The 19504-nt window shown below is 42.6% G+C and overlaps 1 protein-coding gene across 10 annotated transcripts in view; it reads left to right on the plus strand.

The window, feature by feature from the left end:
- The window catches only part of PTPN13 (protein tyrosine phosphatase non-receptor type 13), a 105855-nt gene that overhangs the window by 46920 nt on the left and 39431 nt on the right, over positions 1-19504 (plus strand). For 9 of the 10 annotated variants that reach the window (XM_052681709.1, XM_052681708.1, XM_052681707.1 and 6 more), the window contains 3 exons: positions 4015-4575; positions 13531-13626; positions 15466-15565. In XM_052681709.1, the coding sequence (XP_052537669.1) occupies positions 4015-4575; positions 13531-13626; positions 15466-15565 (757 nt within the window). Of the gene's footprint in view, positions 1-4014; positions 4576-13530; positions 13627-15465; positions 15566-18514; positions 18718-19504 lie in introns of those variants that run through there. The other variant, XM_052681716.1, reaches the window with a different exon arrangement.

The following is a 19504-nucleotide window of genomic DNA, read 5'->3' on the forward strand; positions in this document are numbered from 1 at the left end:
TCAGGTGAGGTGCTTAATGTCTTTTCCAGAGCCAAGAGACTTCAGAGAGGTCACAAGAGCTTCCCTTAGAAACAGAAGCCATTTCTCAAAGGAAGTTTATAATGGAAATGTTGCCAGGCATTAGAATTTAAAGATGAAAATGTTCAATTGTGTAGATAGGTTCTTTTTGATGCTTAGTATACAATTTTTCACTGGCAGTCCTCCTTTTTGCCACACGTTTCATCATAAAAGCTGAAATTTAAATGCAGTGGGTAAGTTGTATACTGGCTTAATGATTTTGGACTTGTGTATGCTATGCAACTGAGAATAGACGTTAGAGATATATTATGTAGGTGCTTTGAAGACTGTGGCATTAAGGAAGCACTAGTGATTCTGGAAGTGTACCATCAGTGGAAAGGTAGAGGTGGGGGCTAAGAGCAGAAAGAGATGTACTGCAGTTGTTGAAGACCTTTTGATACAGGTAACACTGAGGTACTGTGTTGTGCAAGTCCAGGAGAAACAGCAGAAGTTCTACAGTGGTTGGTTTTGTGACAGTAGTGGTAGTACTGCTTGTACAGTTTAGGAGGAGTGGGAATAGGATTATTGTAAAAGGAAGAATTAGCTTGGCATGATTGCTGGTTGCTTCAGATTTGATAATTCACTTTGTTTTCTGGTTCCTGCAGTTTGAATTTCTTCTTCACTGAGAAGCTTTGTATTCTGATTGTTGTATTGACCACAGTTCAGGGGCAGTGGGCAGCACGGGTTCTTGGCCGCTGCAAAGTGTGGACATGAAAATACCTATTGCTGTTTTGTTTGTATCCTTCTGAGGATGCCCAACTTTGGGCTTTGTACCCTTTGTCCCACGGGCTTTTCTTCTTCTCTTTCTAAACATGTTTCTCAAACAGCTCATGGTGACACTGTGAAGCTGTCTGAAGGGAGCTGAGTGAAATCAGATTATATTGAGAAGGATGGGTCTTGCACAGTTGGGAAGAAGTGCCAAGACTGGTGAAGAGCAAAAGTGGGAATGAGAAGGGGAAGGAAAGAAGAAAGACGTCCACAAAAATTTTACAGTCTCAAAGGCAAATACTAAGGCATGCCATGATTTCTTTTGGTGATGTGCTTAAAACCACACATTGGGAACGTAGGTCAGTGTGGAAGCAAGGTGAAGAATGACCTGTAGGCATCACCAGGCTGTGGAGTGGAAGGGCAGTGCGGAAGTAAAGTTTCTCCTCCAGTGTTTCCTGATGGGACACCTCATGCCCTTTCTCATTGCACAATTAGCTGAATCAGTGAGGAAGCTGCAGCAGTGAGTGATTTCCCAGCCACTGCTGTTGAGATAGCACATGTGGCCTTCACTTTTCCTCATGAGGGATTCCCTGTTGGGTGAGTAAGGCAAGAAGAAGAAAGTCTGCGTTTTCTGAGCCACTGCATGAGCAAGAACGGTTCCTGCTGCACTGAGGCTGAGTTCTGCACTGCCATGGAACTGCAGCGGAGTGTAGAGAGTGCTCCTTCCCAGTTATATTTGTTCACTGCTGGCTTTGCTCATCCACTGCTGCTTCTCGCCTGTGCGTAGCAGATCTGATCTTGTTGTTCCTTTTGATTTGCTGTTTTGGTGTGACTCTGAAATCATGAAGCGTTTTGCTTTTTTAAATTTTTGTTCTCGTCTCTAATCCCAGAGTTAGAACCCTTTTAGGAATGTCTGTTGTTGATGTAGAGGTGCATGACTATGAAGTATGTGTTTGCGAAATGGGTATTGTCGCACTGCCTTGGGTAGATGGTGGGAACATCACTGTGACAGGCTGTTTGTGGAAAGGCCTTACTGTGCCCTTGAATGTGGCGTGTAATTCACCAGCCTTGTGGGATGCGCTTGGTCAGAGAGTGGCAAAATAGATAATGACATGTCATGAGATTTATCTTGCCACAAAGATAAATACTTTGCATTGAGTTTAATGTTAGGACTGTGTTTGTAAAATATGGAGTGATGTGTCCCACTGTTTTGGAAGATAAATTCATTCTCATTGGCAAACATTTTTTTTTATTCTTTTATTGTTTTTTCCTTCTGGAATATGTAGGAACAGTAATTATTTACAAGGCACCTTTTGGACAATCAGAACCCTAATGTTTTACTATCAGATGTCTACATGTGGATAAAAGGCAAGGAGCATTTTGGTTTGATTTTCTTTAAGCACCTGTCTTCAGCTTACTATCGCTGAAACAGAAAATGAAAGGAAAGAGCCCCCATTCAAGTAGAGTATCAGAGTCCAATTGTACAAAACCACAAGTTTTTAAAGCATTTTTGAGTGCAGCTACCAATGTCATCCCCTATTCAGTGGAACTGAGTGCAAAAGGATGACAAATTATAGGAAGATCAGCACAGGCCCACTGTGTTAGATGTGGCCCTTGATTTCTCCCTCCTGCTGAGCATAGGAGAGATAGCTCAGAGGATGGGTCTAGGGCACAGCATGTTCATGTACTCTGAACTCAAGGCTGTTTGCTGTTCTGAGGAGGGCTTCAAGGCAGATTTTTCTTAGAAGATGTATGCATTAATAACACATTGGGAAAGGAGCTAGTTCTAGGAAAGGCTGTACATCTCCAGTTGAGTGGGCAGACAGTACTTAGGTGGTCCTGAACAGAACAGAGCCCTGATGGCTTTTCTTGATGAGAAAACCATGAGAAAGCTTAGATTCCATAGTCAGGCAGTGAGTGTTCTGCAGGTTGAAAACATTAGACTTCATAGTAATTTATGCAATATATTTGATCAGTGGGTGCTATGAGTAGACTACTGCAACAGAGTAGAGTGCTAAAATAGACTTCAGATTTTTTATAATTTTAATAATGCATAAGAATCAAAATATATTAGTTTTCCCTACAGGAGATAGCAGTCTCTGATACTGATTTTTTTTTTTTTTTTCTTCTGTAAGTTGACTCTAAACGGTTATTATTATTTTATGTTGAGATCAGAAAGCCTTAGCAAGAGTAATAGGCTTTCAGTTCATCTGTGAATATTAAGAAATGTCATTACTGATGCTTGTAATTAGTTCTGTAAAATTAGGCATGTACATTTACAAAATGTTGCATCTGAGATGAACATAAGTATCAAAACCTTTCAGTGACGGTGGTATGGTATTCTTCTGAGAATATACATTTCTCTGCTAACATTCCACCTCAGGCAATTTCTTCTAATCTGAGAGCTATTTCGTGGTAAGTGAGAAGGAATCACAGAATCACAGAATCACCCAGGTTGGAAGGGACCTCAAGGATCCTGTAGTTCCAACCCCCCTGCTTAGCAGGGCCACCAAACATACACATTCAGATCAGGTTGCCCAGGACCCCGTCCAACCTGGCCTTAAACACATCCAAGGACGGGGAGGCAGTGCTCATTATGACAAAACTTTAAGTGTGCAGGCTCACAGAATCGTCTTGACCTTGGACACTTTGTCAGTTTTTTGTTCTGGAGCATTCAGCGTACTGAGAGACTGTTATCACCAAAACCAGTCATTACCAAAAAAAGTTACAGGAAAAGCGGGGATTTTTGTAATACCAAACTACACAGTCATTCTTCCCTTACTACTGATAGTACTGCAAGGCATCTGTACATCCGTGGAACAAACCTAGACTTGTTTGGAGGTGATTAAAAATTGTAGGTTGGGTGTTTGGGTGTGAGGGGTGAAAGGAGTCGCTGATTTCAGATTAATCATCACACCATACTTCTGGTGCTCGTCCAGACTTCAACAGAATTAATGAGAAATCAAATTCCAGTGCATAGCTAGTAGTACTTCTTAACATTATTGCTGAATTAGGAGGGGCACTAGTTTTCCTCTAGCTCTTCAGAAATGAGATGGAATGTTTCTCAGAGTTGAGGTACTTGGAGTTTTGTCTTTGACTGAGCCAGTCTTTAAGTAGCTATCTCAGTGTTTCACATGACGAAGTCAATGTCAAATGCATGCTTAGTGTGTGCTTTCAAGAACATAATGTGTGTTGCACTCCTGTGTACTAAATATAACATGACTTATATGAAATGTCTCCTTATTCCAGGAAAAGCTTCAGTGGTTGATGCACGTGACGAACACAAGACTCATTTCTCTCAACAGACAGTGCTTAACAAAGGGCTTAGCAAGTCGATGGGATTTCTGGCCATGAGAGGAACACAAGGCGAGGAGGAATTTTTCCAGGGCATTTCCTCAGATTACAACTCGGGACAGGAAGATTCTTTCTATCCTTACAGATGTAAAACCAATGAGTTTGAAAACAAAAGTCACCTCCACACAGATGCAGCTCCCAAGCGGAAGGTGTGGGCTTCTTCCACAGACTTGCTTTGCACGACCAGCAAAGCAGCTGAGAGAGATTCTTCAGACTCTCACAAGTACAGTCATCAGTGTGAGACCTTTGCTGTACGAACTTCTACTATGACCAGAAACAAAGAAGCGAGATACTCCGATGGGAGCATAGCACTGGATATCTTTGGACCTCAGAAACTGGACCAAACACGCCATGTGCCTGAGACATCAACTTCTGCAGCAATATCGAGTGCCTTTGACAGGATAAGGGAGAGACAGAAGAAGTTGCAGCTCCTGAGGGAAGCCATGAATGTAGAAGGTTAGTGAACCTTTCAGATGTTCTGAATTATTCCAGTCACTAAACAGAGATTTCTCTTTATGATAAATTTGAATTCTCTTGTAGCAATTCTTGGAACTACTGAGGTTTTACCTTGGCCTTCTATTTTTAAGTAAAATTTCAGTATTAGAACATTTGCTGCCAATAAAAATGAAAGTGCTTGTGCAGATTACTTTCTCAGTAAAGAAAGTTGCTCTCTTTAAGCCAGCTAGTATCAAGTGAAATTAGGAAAAAATAATATTGGCAACAGTGATTTCCCTTCAAAGAAAATATTCCTCTCCAGTTATTAGGAATGGATTTATAACCCAGAGAAAAAGAGGTGTGTCACCTGGAAATCTGTGGTTTTGCTCTGTATAATTCTGGATGATCCAGTTGAGCCCATAAGTATGTAATTTCTTTTGGGTTTATGTTAAGATCTTTACCTCGGTGAGAATAATTATCAGCAAGCTCCCCTGGTTAATTTAAAGAACATGGGGAGAGGAAAAAAGCTTCTGTGGAAACTTCTGAAAACATCTTCATGTGGAGCCATATGATGAGAAACTGTATTTTTTTGTTTTGAATATGTGACTTGATTTTCAGGGGTTATAAATATAGTTCAGCTGAATTGGAACTGAGTGCCGAGTCAGAACCTGTTCTTGATGGCCAGAAGATATAACTTATTTATCTAAGGTATAAGCTGGAAAAGCTGTGTGTACAGAGCTAGTTGAGTGATTTATTCTAATTTGTACAAAGTCCACACAATTGAAAACTCACCTGGCTGTCTTATGGCAGAAATAATGACTATGTGATGTTTTTTCTGTCTCATTGTTCTGCTCTGAGATGTAAGGACCTCCTCAGAAACATCTCTGTTAAGAAGAAATGATAAAGCCTTTTATCAGAGTTGAAGTTGCCAAAATCACTCCTGTCGTGATTCCAGGAGAAGCCTATATTGCAGGTTGCTTGGGAAGTTAATTCTTTCTCTCCCATGCACATGAGCCTTGTGCTTCAGAGAGAAGGAGCAGTATTGACAAGGCATAGGCAGTTTAAAAACCTGCTGTGATTGCTGTAACAATTGTGCAGAAAGGACACATGGAGATTTTTTGTGTCCTCATATTGACATCTTTTAATGAGGGCTACATTATCAAGTGAAGGAATGAATGTAGATGGAAATAGTACTGTAGAGATAACCATTGTTTGTTCAGAATAGAACTTCACCATCTGTAATTATCTACTGAGATGTCTGATGTTGCAAAGGGGGATGTTTGTGGTTTTGGTTCAAGAGTGTGGAATTGAAGGGGACCATATCAAATGTGTGAGTCACCTCAAATGTTTAGAGATAGTAGAGATAGGCACCTCATAGAGTGCAAGAGGAGACCACTCCCTGCATTAGCAAAGATAACCAGCTTTGTTGGTCAGGAGTTCAGTTTTGTGCAGGTTGGTGTTGCACAACAGCAAAACCAAAAGCTAGGCCGAACCCCTTGATGAGTAAGGCTTTCTCATTCTCAGTCAAACAGATTGGTAAATAGCAGAGAATGTAACAGGCCTCCTGTGTCTTGCCATCTGAGATGGGTCAGATGTGTGAAACTGTGCAATTCATTTGGGGAATGGGTGAGCAAACCAGGAACTGGGGCTCTGTAGTCAGACGAGCTGAGCGACAAATCTATACAGGGCAGATGGAAGCAGTTACAGTGAGTCACTGCCCATCCTAAGAAATTCATAATCATTGCTTGCTAGGAAAAAGTCTTAGGTACTTTCTCAACAGATAGCTGGACTGCAGTATTCTTTTCTGCTCTTGATAGAAGAAGAAGGTGCTTTTCACTCTTGTGTTGTAGTTAGAGTTCCATGAGCTTTATTTTAGAGCTTTATTTTAGATTCTCCATTTTTCTCTACTTATAAGTTGGGAGCCAATAGCAGAGTGTGAATATGATATTTTAATTAGAGCCATTTAGAAGAGGTGTTTTAGGACAATGAATAGGGAATGTTTTTTTATATAGGAATTAGAATCATAGAATCACAGAATGGCTTGGATTGGAAGGTTCATACAGCACCACCACCACTTCATATGGTTAACTTTGGAAAGAAGGAAGGAGGAGCAGCAGAACAAGGTGTTCCAACAGATTGGTTGTCAGCAGTGAAGGTTCTGCTCCAGCATGGAATTGTGGGATGGGCTAGGAGCCATGGGAGCCAGCCTGGGGCTGGGCTCAGCAGTGCAGAGGTTATCTCCCTCTTTGGTGATGTGGTGGGGCCATTTGCAGTCCAGCTGAACCCAGGTCAAGGTTGCATGTTAGATTTGAGTAAGGCCTGCCTGCAGCTGTAACTTGTTTTTTTCAGTTTCTGAACTGTAAAATGGCATTCGACTTGGTATGCCAGATATAAGTTCCCTCTTCAATCTACATAGGAATTTAAGTGACACGTGGCTTATTTCTCCCTTAACTTATTTTGGGTTGAGCTGGCAAACTGTTCCGTTATTCACAAGGCCTTGAGGAGCTGGCTGTCTTGGAAAAAAAGAATGTTCTCATGCTCAGGCTCCAGTACACCAAGCTTGCACTCAGAGCAGATTTTACAACCTAAATTATAAACTCATGAAAAGTAGTGTTTATAGTGGAAAGAATGACAGAGCTTTAATTACAGCTGTGCTGTAGTAGGATTGTTTGTAGTGAGCTACTGAACATCCAAACTGCACTGTAATCTGCAGCCGGGATGCCTCGGGTGCTGACGAACTGCTGTCTTTGTGTTCTTCTTCTGCACTGTGTTTATGTGCTGTATGCTAAGGAAAGTTTGGGACTTTTCTCGGGTGCCAGAAGGTGGGAGGGGAAGAGCAGGGGACTGCTCTCCAGTTCAGGGATACAGCAGCCAATTCTGAACACTCAGAGCAGATTGCAAAATGTGCTTTAATCATGTCAAGAAATGGAAGAATAAGTGCTGTGTCTCATCTGTGATTGTTCATTCCTATTTTTGTAACAGAGTTGTGGGGAGCTTAATTAAAACCGAGCAATTATTGGTACCAAATGAGCTGATTCTGTTGTTCTCTTAAACCCTGGCAGTTTTTCCTTGGCACCCTTGGTGACATCTCTGCTTAGAGAGAAAATACGTTCCGTCTTTTACATGAGGGAACGGGGAGCAAGGATTGCCATGTCCTGGTGCAGGGGCACATGGCCTGGTTTGAGGGCAATGCTGCAGGGCTGGCTGTGCAGCAAATAGCAGACGAGAGGAGGAATAGGGGAGGATAACAGAAACTGGATCTTGATGAAGCTTTGGAATGTGACTACAGGGGTGGGGATGTGGGGGTGGTTTGGGAATATTCCCAAGACTTTGTTAAAAGGTTTTGCAGTTGGAGCCATGTGAGTTCCAGAGCCTCAGTTTGGTTTTATCCCTCTCTCTTTTTACATTTGATTTTTCCTACTGAAAGGAAGATTTTATTCTTGGCTTACTGCTGCTTTCTCTATGGAGTCAACAAGAGCAGACAGTAGTGTTCTGTGCCTCCAGAGATCAGCCTTTGCCTCACAGGTGTGTTTATCTCACCAAGTGTTAATTCCTGTGCAGACTCATCCGGACCCCATTTATAAAGCTTCCATGTCATGGCTGCTGTGTTTGGATTGGGAACAAGGGGTGGATGTCTGGGGGTACTCCACATGTTCCAGATTTTAAAGACTCCCATAGTTTGAAGCTGCATTTGTGAATGAGGAAAGATGTCTGCAGACAGTACATGCACGTGACAGACTGGAATTGGGAAGCTGCTGGAGAAGTGATGAAGTGGGAGATGGGGTTTAGCACAGAATAGGAACCTTCCCTACAAACTCACAGAATCACAGAATCACCCGGGTTGGAAGGGACCTCAAGGATCATGTAGTTCCAACCCCCCTGCCTAGCAGGGCCACCAAATATACACATTCAGATCAGGTTGCCCAGGACGCCGTCCAACCTGGCCTTGAACACGTCCAAGGACGGGGCATCCACAGCCTCCCTGGGCAGCCCGTTCCAGGGCCTAACCACTCTCCTTGTAAAGAACTTCCCCCTAACATCCAAACTAAATCTTCCCTCCCTCAACTTGGATCCATTTCCCCTAGTCCTGCTGTTGTCAGCCCTTTTGAAGAGTTTGCTCCCTTCCTGGGTGTAGGTTCCCTTCAGGTATTGATAGGCTGCAATGAGGTCACCCCGCAGCCTTCTCTTCTCCAAGCTGAACAAGCCCAACTCCCTCAGCCTGTCCTCATAGGGGAGGTGCTCCAGCCCCCTGATCATCTTAGTCGCCCTCCCCTGGACCCTTTCCAAAATCTCAATGTCTTTCTTGTACTGAGGGCTCCACACCTGGACATAGTACTCCAGATGGGGCCTCACAAGAGCCGAGTAGAGAGGGACAATCTCCTCCCTCTCCCTGCTGACCACCCCTCTCCTGATGGAGCCCAGGATCCCATTTGCCTTTCGAGCTGCCAGAGCGCACTGCTGGCTCGTGTTCAGTCTCTCGTCCATCAGGACCCCGAGGTCCTTCTCTGCCGAGCTGCTCTCAAGGACCACTCCTCCCAGCCTGTACGGGTGCCTGGGGTTCTTCCGGCCCAAATGCAAAACCTTGCATTTTGCCATGTTGAACCTCATTAGGTTCACCCGAGCCCAGCCCTCAAGCCTGTTGAGGTCTCTCTGAATGGCATCCCTTCCTTCCACCGTATCAACCGCACCACTCATCTCTGTGAATCCAGTGAAATGCACACTTCTTTCAGCTGGATTGTATTTACTCAATTATTCTGTAGGTGAAGTAGGGGAAATGCACAGTAATGATCACAGTATGCGTGTGGAAGCAAACGGAGGCTCAGCTGACACATGTTTTACCATCACTGTGCTGTAGGGTGATTTAAATGCAGTGGTGGTGCGATGAGTTTGTCATGTGGTTGGTATGTCCGGTGTGGACCGAGTTCAGCTTGAACAGTGATCACAGATCACGGCTGTGAAGCTGAAGGGTGGGATAATGAACTGCTTTAACTTAAGGAAAAACTTCAATCATAAATTATACCAAACCTATGGAAGTTGGGTTTTCATGAAAGAAAATTTATGTCACAGTCTAAAATTCAAGTGTTCTGGCATCAGGTATAAAACAGACCTTGTAATCCCATCACTGCCCTGCAGAGTGGCAGGTGTTATCTGCTGTCATATCTGCAGCAGCTAGCACTGTCTGGGAACAGGTTTGGGATTATCTCAGTCTAACAAAACATTTAAGAACAAACAAAAACCAAAGCAGACTGTGTTTGTCATACTTACAGCCAGTGTATGAGAGTGTGTGTAGTGTGCACGCACGCCTCGTCCTGGATGGTGTGATCAAGGTCCAGAAAAAAAATGGTGGAAGGCACCGAATTCTTGCTGCCCTTCCCCCTTCTGGCCCTGGAAATGTGTGGGACTGGCAGTTCTACACAGTTCTGCTCCTGCCTGTCACCCAGATGGTGCCAGACCTTGCCTATCAGATGACCATTAGGTTCTCTGAGCGGTCAGAGTGGTGACGTGGTTGGTATGCTCAGTACAGCTTTTCTGTTCAGAGTGTGGCAACTGTGTATTAAAAACAAGGGTTGAGACTGCTCCCCCAGAGGAACAGATTTCTTCCCGTGGCTGTTTGTCCGGATGGATCCTCACTAGGAATTCAGACTGGGTCTCCATAGTCTTCCCACCTGCACCTGTGCTGTTCTGCCTTGCGTAAGGTCATTGAAGCTTGATTAGATGGAAAGAGGAAAAAGAAGGGTGAACATGAGTCAACCTATTTGCTAAACCCTTGTGAGGGAAGCACATCCCGGCCCTCCTCAAAGGACTGTTAGTGATACTATAATGTAACTCTGCTAACAAAGACGCTTACTTCTACAACCCACAGAGCAGACTAGCACCTTTTCACAAAACTACTCCTTTAACTCTGACATTGTCTCAGTCCTTTTCCTTCTCTGTACAACCAGTCATAATTTTGCAATAACATGTATTTGAAAACCAGTGTATCTAATGTGAGTCATGTGCTCGGGATAATGGCATTCCAAGTTGAATGCGGTTCTGATTTCTGTTGCAGTTGGCTGGGACAAGACTTTCTGTAGTGACGTGTCTGGGCTCGCATGCCTTGCCCTGCACAAATACTGCCTTTTGTTGTTCTGTGCTAGGTGAGGTCTGTGGGGTTGTGCTCTGCTGCTTTCTGTGGGGAAGTGGGAAAAGTACCACTTCAGCACTGAGCGACGCGGCCTGGGTTCTTTGCTCATCCTGCGTTGGGTGGTACCTGGTGCTAGCTTTGGCTGGATCACAAGTTTTATACGGATGTTGTAGTCATGGATTCTTAGAATGTTCTTAAATTCAGAGGTAGTTTTTGTGTTTGTTTCATTATTTTTTCTTTCCACTAAGGTATGGAATGACCTAGGGTGTTTTGTTAAGAGACTGTCACCTAACGGTGTGATATATAGGAAAAGCTGTTGGTAGAATAAGTTTTGAACAGTGTGTTTGATATTTCTAGGAGTTAAATCAATCCTATGCTCTCTCCTTAGTCACCAGGTGTGAAACAGCAAGGTTTGTTAAAAAGAAGTCCTGGGGAAAGCTATGGTTGTGGAGAAAAGTTCTTTATTCCCTTCATTTGCTGCTGCGGATTTCATCTTTCGTCTTCCCACCAACTGGGCTGGAAGCTCATCCTTGTTTTTGTAACTATTGCATGAAGAGCCGAACTTTACCTCGATCCCAGAGTCAGGGCTCATGACCTTTGGAGGCCAGCCCTTATTTAGAAGGAGTTTGGTTTGGCCAAGATCCATGTGTCTTGTCTGAAGTTAAATCTCAGTGTGATGTGTTAGAATTAAAAAGGATGTGCTGAGGAAAGAAGGCAGCATGAGTTATTTGGTGAGTTTTTCCAAGCACAGCAGATGTGGTAATGTCAGTATTGAATCCAGTGCTTGCTGGTCTGCCCTGCACGTCCTGTCTGTGCCCCTGGCAAAGATCTCATGTGGTCAGGATGTGTGCATATATCACATCAACAGCTGAGAGCCGGGAGCTGCTGCCAATGAGAGAATGCCCCACAGCAATCAGATCAGGACTCTGACTGCATGCTCCTTGGCTTGGGAGCTCAGCTGCTTTACATGGATTTAAAGTTCTTACATGGATTTTGTGCAGAATGCCATGTCTCAAAGGAGCGGACTGGAGGCACGGTTTGTGTGTTGTTCAGGAAGCCCAGCTGCTGACTGAGTGGAAAAAAGATCTGCTCAAAATCTCCTGTTGTACTTTATTGTGCCCTTGCTTTCCTCTTGCATCAAAGCCAGCCAGCAGACTTGCAAAATCAGCAGTCGATAAAACTGCTGGGAAAGAGGAGATCTACTTTCATTTAAGTGTTTCTGCACTGTAACTGCTGTATTGTGGTATGGTGGATGCTTTGTTTGAAGGGGTGGGAGCATTGTAACAAAACACAGCAAAAGGCTCCCTACCAAATTTGGGCTTTGTTTCCTTATTTAGTCAAGTAATGGCTAGGTTGATGGTGAATTTCTTTGCATTAAAATCCAGGGTATTGAAGTAACAGTTGTGAAAGGGGAGGGGATTTTAGTGCTGGGTTTGCAAGGTAGAGTGCTTGCCCTGCTGAAAAAAAGCTGCTCCTAGTTCCCAAACAAGGCATCTTAGCTTGCCAACTGAGTTCAATTTCTTCCTTTCTAAACAGCAAATAACTGGTTTTCCATAAGAACATTTTTCATACTGGAGGTTTTTGCCCCTTTCCTTCATTTCTTTTTTTTTTTTTTTTTTTTTTTTTTTAACTGCGTCATGCCATCCCTAGAAGAAGTGAAGTTGTTCCATTTCACCATTATGTGTGGGTTCTTTGTTAGTTTCATGTGGTTTGGTTTTCTTACTCCATTCTAGAAGGGGGAAGCAAAATTAACTGAATTTGTGTTAGAAAAGAGCTCTGTTTTCTGGTTGTATTTTCAACAGCACTGGATAAAACAGAAAAGATGTTTTTGTTATTTCTGTGTAATAATCTCATTGTTAACAATTGTCTCTCAGAAGATGTACCACTGGGTTAACATCTCTTCCACCTGTACTCTGGAGTAACTTCAAGTCTGCTTCTGCTGCCTGCCCCATTGCTCAGCATTTTGTATTCCAACCTTTCCATTTTTTACTGCCTTGCTTTGCATTTGTATCTACAGCTGTTAGAATGTTACCTTTACCTGGGCCAAAGGCCTTCTGGAAAGGACAACTGGAGAGAGATCCTGAAGTGGTAAACGATGGAGGCTTTTTTCTTTTATTTCTTTCCTGCTTAGAAACACTGTGTGGTTTTTCACTGGCCTGCATGCGAGAATGTTCTGGGAGGTTGTTGCAAATACCATGGATTTTCCACTGCCTCCATTGCTTCAGTGTGTTGAAGAATCCACCGATGGGAGCAGTTGAGGCTGTGTGGTTCTGATTTCTCTTCAAATGCAGTTTGTTCTGGTTCAGTAAAAGTCCTGGAGAGACTCATTAATTGATTAAGATATTTTTTTTTCGGTTGTCAAATGTGAGTGATTTATAATTTTCCAGTTCTCGCTTTCTTGCTGTGAGGGTTTTTCCTCTTTCATAGAGAAGGAACCAGGGGCTGGGCTGCGGTTGTCGCGTTCTACACATGAAAGGTGTGCACAGGCGTGTACATCACTTTGGGGTTGGGTGATAGAGGTTGATTTTGTTCAGCCTTTTGGTTGTTTCTCTTTGTTTGGTGAATTTTTTGGGTTTTAACCATCAGTTTTAACTCGGGAGTAATTCTGAGTGGGAGTTATGAGGAGTGGATCTCCCCAATCAGCCAGGAGAAGGCCAGCAGCCCCCAGAACCCTGGGCTGTGGAAGCAGCCCTGTGGATTTACCAAGCCAGGTGTCCTTGGCTTTCATGCTTCCTAAGCACAGAGAGGCATTCAAAATACTGAGAACAGAGCACATTTCATTGCACTGTGTTTGATTCTACATTAGAACTGTTGTTCTCTTACTATTCTCATAGCCTTATTTCAACTTTCAGAGCCTCTGAGAAGGTACAAATCATACCACAGCGATGTTTACAGTACTTCGAGTGAAAGTCCATCCATTATTTCTTCAGAAGCAGATTTCAGGCAAGGTAAGTTATCTGCTTAAAAAAATAACAAAACAGGAAAAAAAAAAAAAGTGAAGAAAATTGTTTGAAGAAAAACAAAAGAAAAAAGATGAGGGAAGTCTAAATCTGTAGTAGGAGGCTTGGTAATTACCACTAGTCTGAAGTTGTAAGATGATCTCATGTAATTACATAATTGCATACAATTCAGCACAGTTGGCAGTCTGTGCAGAAATGAGTTTGACATTTCACATTCTGAAAGAGAACTTGTCAGGAATAGGTGGAAATGGTTAACTTCCCTGGAGGACTTGATCTAAATAGTATGCAGCCTTCCCAGGCACAAAAACAATCAAGCTGTTGCTGGCGTACAATTCTAGTAAATTGCAAAAGCTTTATATAGAACATGTATGCTTTAATTATTTGGTCTTCAGAAGGCTTCTCTGTGAGGATGAAATAGTTGATAATTTATAAACCAAAAATTTTGGTGTAATTCAAAAATATCTACTTATGTGAGAAGTGCATGTAAGTTCTACAAAATCAGTGGCTTGGCAAAGCAGGAGATGGTGTGAAGTGTTTTTTATTGAGAAATAGCAGGAGGGATTTCCTTCCCACCATGGCAGCACAGCGTTTAAAAAAATGCTTAAGATGTTCTTTGGAGAAGTGCTAAAATGGTGAAAAGGCATCAAGAGGAGCACAGAGGATGAAACCACAGAGGATGAAAGTCATAGTAAGTGGTGGAGATGAACCATTTCATCAAAATGTAAAAAGAAAACAATAGCCAAGAAAAATGAGTACAGCTGTCCTGTGTGTGTTCTGTATGCGCTGCTCACCCAGCCTCTCTGTACACACCACTCTCAGCTTTCCTCATGTTTTTGGCTGTCATCCTCCTAAATGCTGAGACAGAGCCTAGGAAGTAGAAGCAAGCAGCAAGTAATAATCTTGGTCTCGAGGCACGGCTCCTGAAACTCACTTTGGTTTCATGTCTTGCCATTCAGACCAGGCTGCTTGAGAATATCTGCCCAAAGCCAAAAATTTCTGAGGTCTGTACTGGTGAGAGAGAGCTACTTTTGGTTGCCTGCACTGCTGGGTTCAGCAAAACACCTGTAATGTAAAGAACAATTTCAAAGTCTGCATGACCAAGAGCCCTCCTGCTGCCTTTGTTCATTGTGGGTACAATCAGAGACAAAAGCAAAATGCTTTGCAAAATCAAATCCTAAGTGTAGAATCCCAGTGCTGCTGCATAGGACTTATCAGCAAAGGAGATGACTTGTCAACAGGAAAGCAACTAAGTCTATTACCAAAAAGAGGAAAGAATGACCACTATTTCATAAATCATAGAAAAGTGTCAGATTTCAGAGACAGAAATTAAACACAGTAGCTCAGCAATATTCTGGTTTCCTAATTCCCTTCCTGTGAACTGTAGCACTGCTCCTTACCTACCTGCTCTGATTCTGCTCCTGAGCAGTTTTTTATGGTGTCTCTGCCACTTTACATTTCGCGACTGAAAAAAAAACATTGCATGCTGCAAAGATGTCTCTGCATTTCTGTGCGGTTTTGTGGTTTTGATTGACTGGGGTTTTCTTGCTGTTTTTTTTGTTTTTTTTTTTTTAATTAGTCTTGCCTTAGTCTTCTTCCTCAAAGAGCTTGTGGTATTGTTACCTTCATTGGAGGAAGCAGTAAGATCTCTGAGAACTGAAATGACTGCATAATGGTTGCGTGTCTAATATCAGGAACATAGAAACCAGATTCCCCCTAAGTTGTCTTTGATGAAAATCTAATTAATCCCTGCTAAGTCCTTAATTTTAGATGGGATTACTCCTTATGCTTTGTTGCCCAGTCCTATACTAATTTGTTTTGGTTTGCCAGTGAGAAGAAATGAGGGATTCAAGAGAGATGATGCCAGTACTGCTTTGCCAGGTGCTGATGATATCTCCACATCGAGTCAAGCTCATTCTCAGAGGGCAAGGTAAGCCATGTGAAGGCAATGTGTCTTGGAATGCTCAGTCTCTATCAGAGAAATCACTGTAAATCTGCGAGCAAATTTTTCATGGGCTTCTGTGTAACATTAGTGAACTTCATGTTGCATACTGCAATCAGAAAAAGTCTCACCATACACTGTGGTATAGAGGTAACTATAACAGCTGGGAGTCTAAACTCAGATCCTATATTTATTCAAGACAGGGTTGCACTCTGTCTTAATGCTATATCTGATAAAGGTCAGAGCTTGTGTACTGCTTGAAAATACTGAAATCATTTGTATTTTGATTATACTTTTCTAAAAGTTTTAGAAAGTATTGATATCAGTAAGTATTATTTTGAAGCGTGCGCACTTAATAATGGAAGTATAATATATAATTGCTTTAAAATAAGCCATATCCATGTAGTCGCTTCATTGACAAGCACTTGGTTTCTGTTGGTGTTGCATTATTGTCTTTTTGCTTTTGTGTAACCTTAGCACTGACTAGGTAGGCCCATTTAGTAACTACTTCTGCTTTCTGAATTGCCTTTTACCATTATATATATGGACAACTGTGTGAGTGCTTCAACACCACCCTTGTATAAAAAAAATTCTTTCTTGTATCCAGTCTAAATCTACTCTTTTTTAGTTTGAAACCATTCCTCCTTGTCCTGTCACAACAGGCCCTGCTGAAGAGTCTGTCCCCTTCTTTTTTTATAGCCCCCTTTTGCATATTGAAAGCCCATTATCAGGTCCCCCCCTGAGCTTTTTCTTCTCCATGCTTGAACAGTCTCAGCTCTCTCAGCCTGTCCCTATAAAAGTGGTGTTCCCTTGGATCATTTTTGTGGCCCTCCTCTGGATGCAATCTAACAGGTCCATGTCTCTCCCATACTGAGGACTCCAGATCTAGACACAGTACTCCAGGTGAGGCCTCATCAGTACAGAGTAGAGGGGCAGGATCACCTCCCTTTCTGCTGACCACGCTTCTTTGGATGCAGCCCAGGATATGGTTGGCTTTCTGGGCTGTGAATGCACATTGCTGGCTCGTGTCCAGCTTGCCATCTACCAGTGTATCCAAATCTTTTTGGTTGGACAGTCTCTATCCTTATAACCCCCAGCTTGTACTAATAGTGAGAGTTGCCATGATGCAGGCACAAGAACAGGAGGTGATAAAGAGTGAAAGGCTCTACATTTCTGCTTCCAGTTGTATGCTGCCCCAGCACTGCACTAGAATGGCCAAACAGTTCACTTAGCACTATGCGCACAGAGTGAGCTCAGAGCTTTCTTTACTCCTTTGCCTTGTTTCTTTCTTTCTTGATGAGCACTCTGAAGTCAGCCCTGTTTTCACAGTGGGTTTGAATTCACAGAATTACTGAGGTTGGAAAAGACCTACAATATCATCCAGTCCAACCATCACCAATAGTTCAACTCATGGAAGCTGCCAGTTCAACACTATGGCTGTGCTTAATGGAGAGCCAGCAGTAATTGGTGGATACTGATAGAGAACTTTTATTTCTGTTTGCAAAATATTTCAGAAACTGACTGTAGTGTGTGATATGGAAGCGAATCACACTGCTGTCAACGAATCAGGCCCTTATGGAAGTGAAAGTGCTACCATTAAAGATTGCAGACTTTCTCATGGTTCATTTTACAATATATCATTTCACTTTAAGAAGTGCTTTTAAAAGAGCTGGTTTGTGTACATGTGGAATTTTGAAGAAAACTACTACTCTGTACTTACAGCATGGAATCGTCTGCTGCTTAGCAATGGTGTGAACCTTGCACTGATGAAATTCTCCAGTCTTTCTCCAAGGCCTGGTATTCATTTGAGTCTGCTGGTGTTGTTTGGCTTCATACCTGTGCCTGTGCTAAAAGATACTGTTCTACAACTGCATGAGAAATGGCATAGAAGGATACCACAAGTTCCTTACTGATTTCTATACTTGTCCCCCCATTTCCTTAGGCTAAAAAAAGCTTTTTCTGCTGAAGAACCAGAAGAATAATTATAGTCAAGGTTTTAAAAATGTCTCAACTCTTGAAAGCAAATCTTACATTTTTCTAGACCCACTGCAAAACAGCAAAGCAGCTAGGAGCAGAATTTGTTCCTACAATAATAGTTTGATAATATCTCTGTTAATTACATGAGCTGAATGGAAAGCAGAGCTGGCTAACTCCTCCTTTGTTGTTCTCCAACTACTGCTAAAGCTTTGCAGTTCTATGCAATGTAGAAAGGAGTACCATCAAAGATGGCAACAGAATTCAGCAGGGGAATCTGGGGAAATAATGCACTGTTTGTATCCAGAATATTGCATGTTGCTTCTTCAGAATGTTCTGTGCTGATGAAGACGTGGCTTTTCTGACTTCAGAAACGCTCTTTCAAAGTAAAGTGCTTGCTGACAAATAGTTTTAAGAAGCACATTCTCATAAGTTTGGGGGTTTTGGCTGATCATTTGATTTCAGGGTCTCGGGCGTTATGTGACTGAATCCCTAACTTGAATTATTTCAGCAGCTGGGAGCAGTTTTAGTGCTCAGAGATACCATCTATACTTCAGTTCATTTTAAATGTACTGCTACTGTAGCATGTCATTAGAGACAGTCTGTTTAATTACCTGTGGAATGAACCTCGTACAATTGAGGTATAGCAAATGGGGGAATCTGGATTAAAGGGAACCTGCAGCCAATGCTAAGCAAGCAGTAAAGCTGCTCATTTGCCAGGCTGTGGGACTCATGCTGCAGCCTGCTCCTGAGCTAGCAGGAGCCATCATTTTTTTTTAGTAGTTTTAGAGTAAGGTGAAACCCTTCTTGTGTTCTGTCACTGCTGTTACCCTTTGAACTTCTCGGAATGCTTTCCTTGTGGCAATGGATTGTGCCTGTTTTTCCTCTTTGCTTCTTGTATTTCTGATTTTTGTCCTTTTTTCTCTTTTTCCTCCTTCACTATTTCTTCCTTTTTCTCTCCAGGAGCAGCTGCTGACACGGATCTTTTCCTTCTGTTCCCTTTCCTTCCATTCTCCACTACATTCCATGTGCATCTCCATCCTCTCCTACCCAAACGCATCACTCTTTTTCCGTCTCTTCCTGACCTTCCCATTCATTATCACAGAATGTCCACCCACTTCCCTTCTTCCAGCCTCCTCCTCTGACCCAATCTGTGCTAGTTCTTGGTAAGTACACTGGCTCAGGTTCTATATACACTTGCTGCTTTTGGAGTTGGCCATCTGTGTGATGGCTTGCCTGCCATCTGTGGGTTAATGAGCAGCTGTAGGGCTGTGATTTGCACTCAAACAGATCAAAATGCAGAGCAGAAACCAAGTGCTTGCTTCATGGGGAACCAGAGGAAAAACACTTTTATCTGCTATGCTATCTGTCAGGAATGGAATTTGGAGTTTTTGGTGGGAGTAATAATAATACCTGCATGTTCCACATTTCTCGGAAGTGCTCTGCCTGTATCTGTCAATGGTATCTTCTCTACTGACTAAAGAGAGGTGCAGTCCTGGTCTTGGAAACCTGAGGGTGGACTGTACTCCACCTTACAGAGAAAGTTGTCTGCCTGAGCCTGGCATTGTTGCATTTAGCCAAGATGTCAATTTGCTTTCTCGAGGTGATGACCACGTTTGTATCCTGCACCAGGAAAATGCTTGAAGCACTACATTTTTTGAGCTTCCTCCCACTTGCCCCCATGCACTATTTCAGAAAAATGCATGCAAGTTAAAAAGACACAGCAGAGTAAGGATACTATTTTGTACAGTAACTTCTGTTTGCTGTTGCATATGTCTGCGTGCTACTGGAAAGGCACTTTTTTCAGCAGTTGGCATTTTCACTCATGTGAAAGTGCTTTCAGATAAAGCCAGTTGCAACATGTCTCACTTTTTCATATCATCTTTGATAATTCATAGATACTTGTGTTCAGAAGGTGGTTTGGTTTGGTTTTGTGTTGTGTTTTGTTTTTTT

Source organism: Tympanuchus pallidicinctus, unplaced genomic scaffold (genome assembly GCF_026119805.1).
Source record: "Tympanuchus pallidicinctus isolate F22 unplaced genomic scaffold, pur_lepc_1.0 scaffold2, whole genome shotgun sequence".
Classification (NCBI taxonomy): domain Eukaryota; kingdom Metazoa; phylum Chordata; class Aves; order Galliformes; family Phasianidae; genus Tympanuchus; species Tympanuchus pallidicinctus.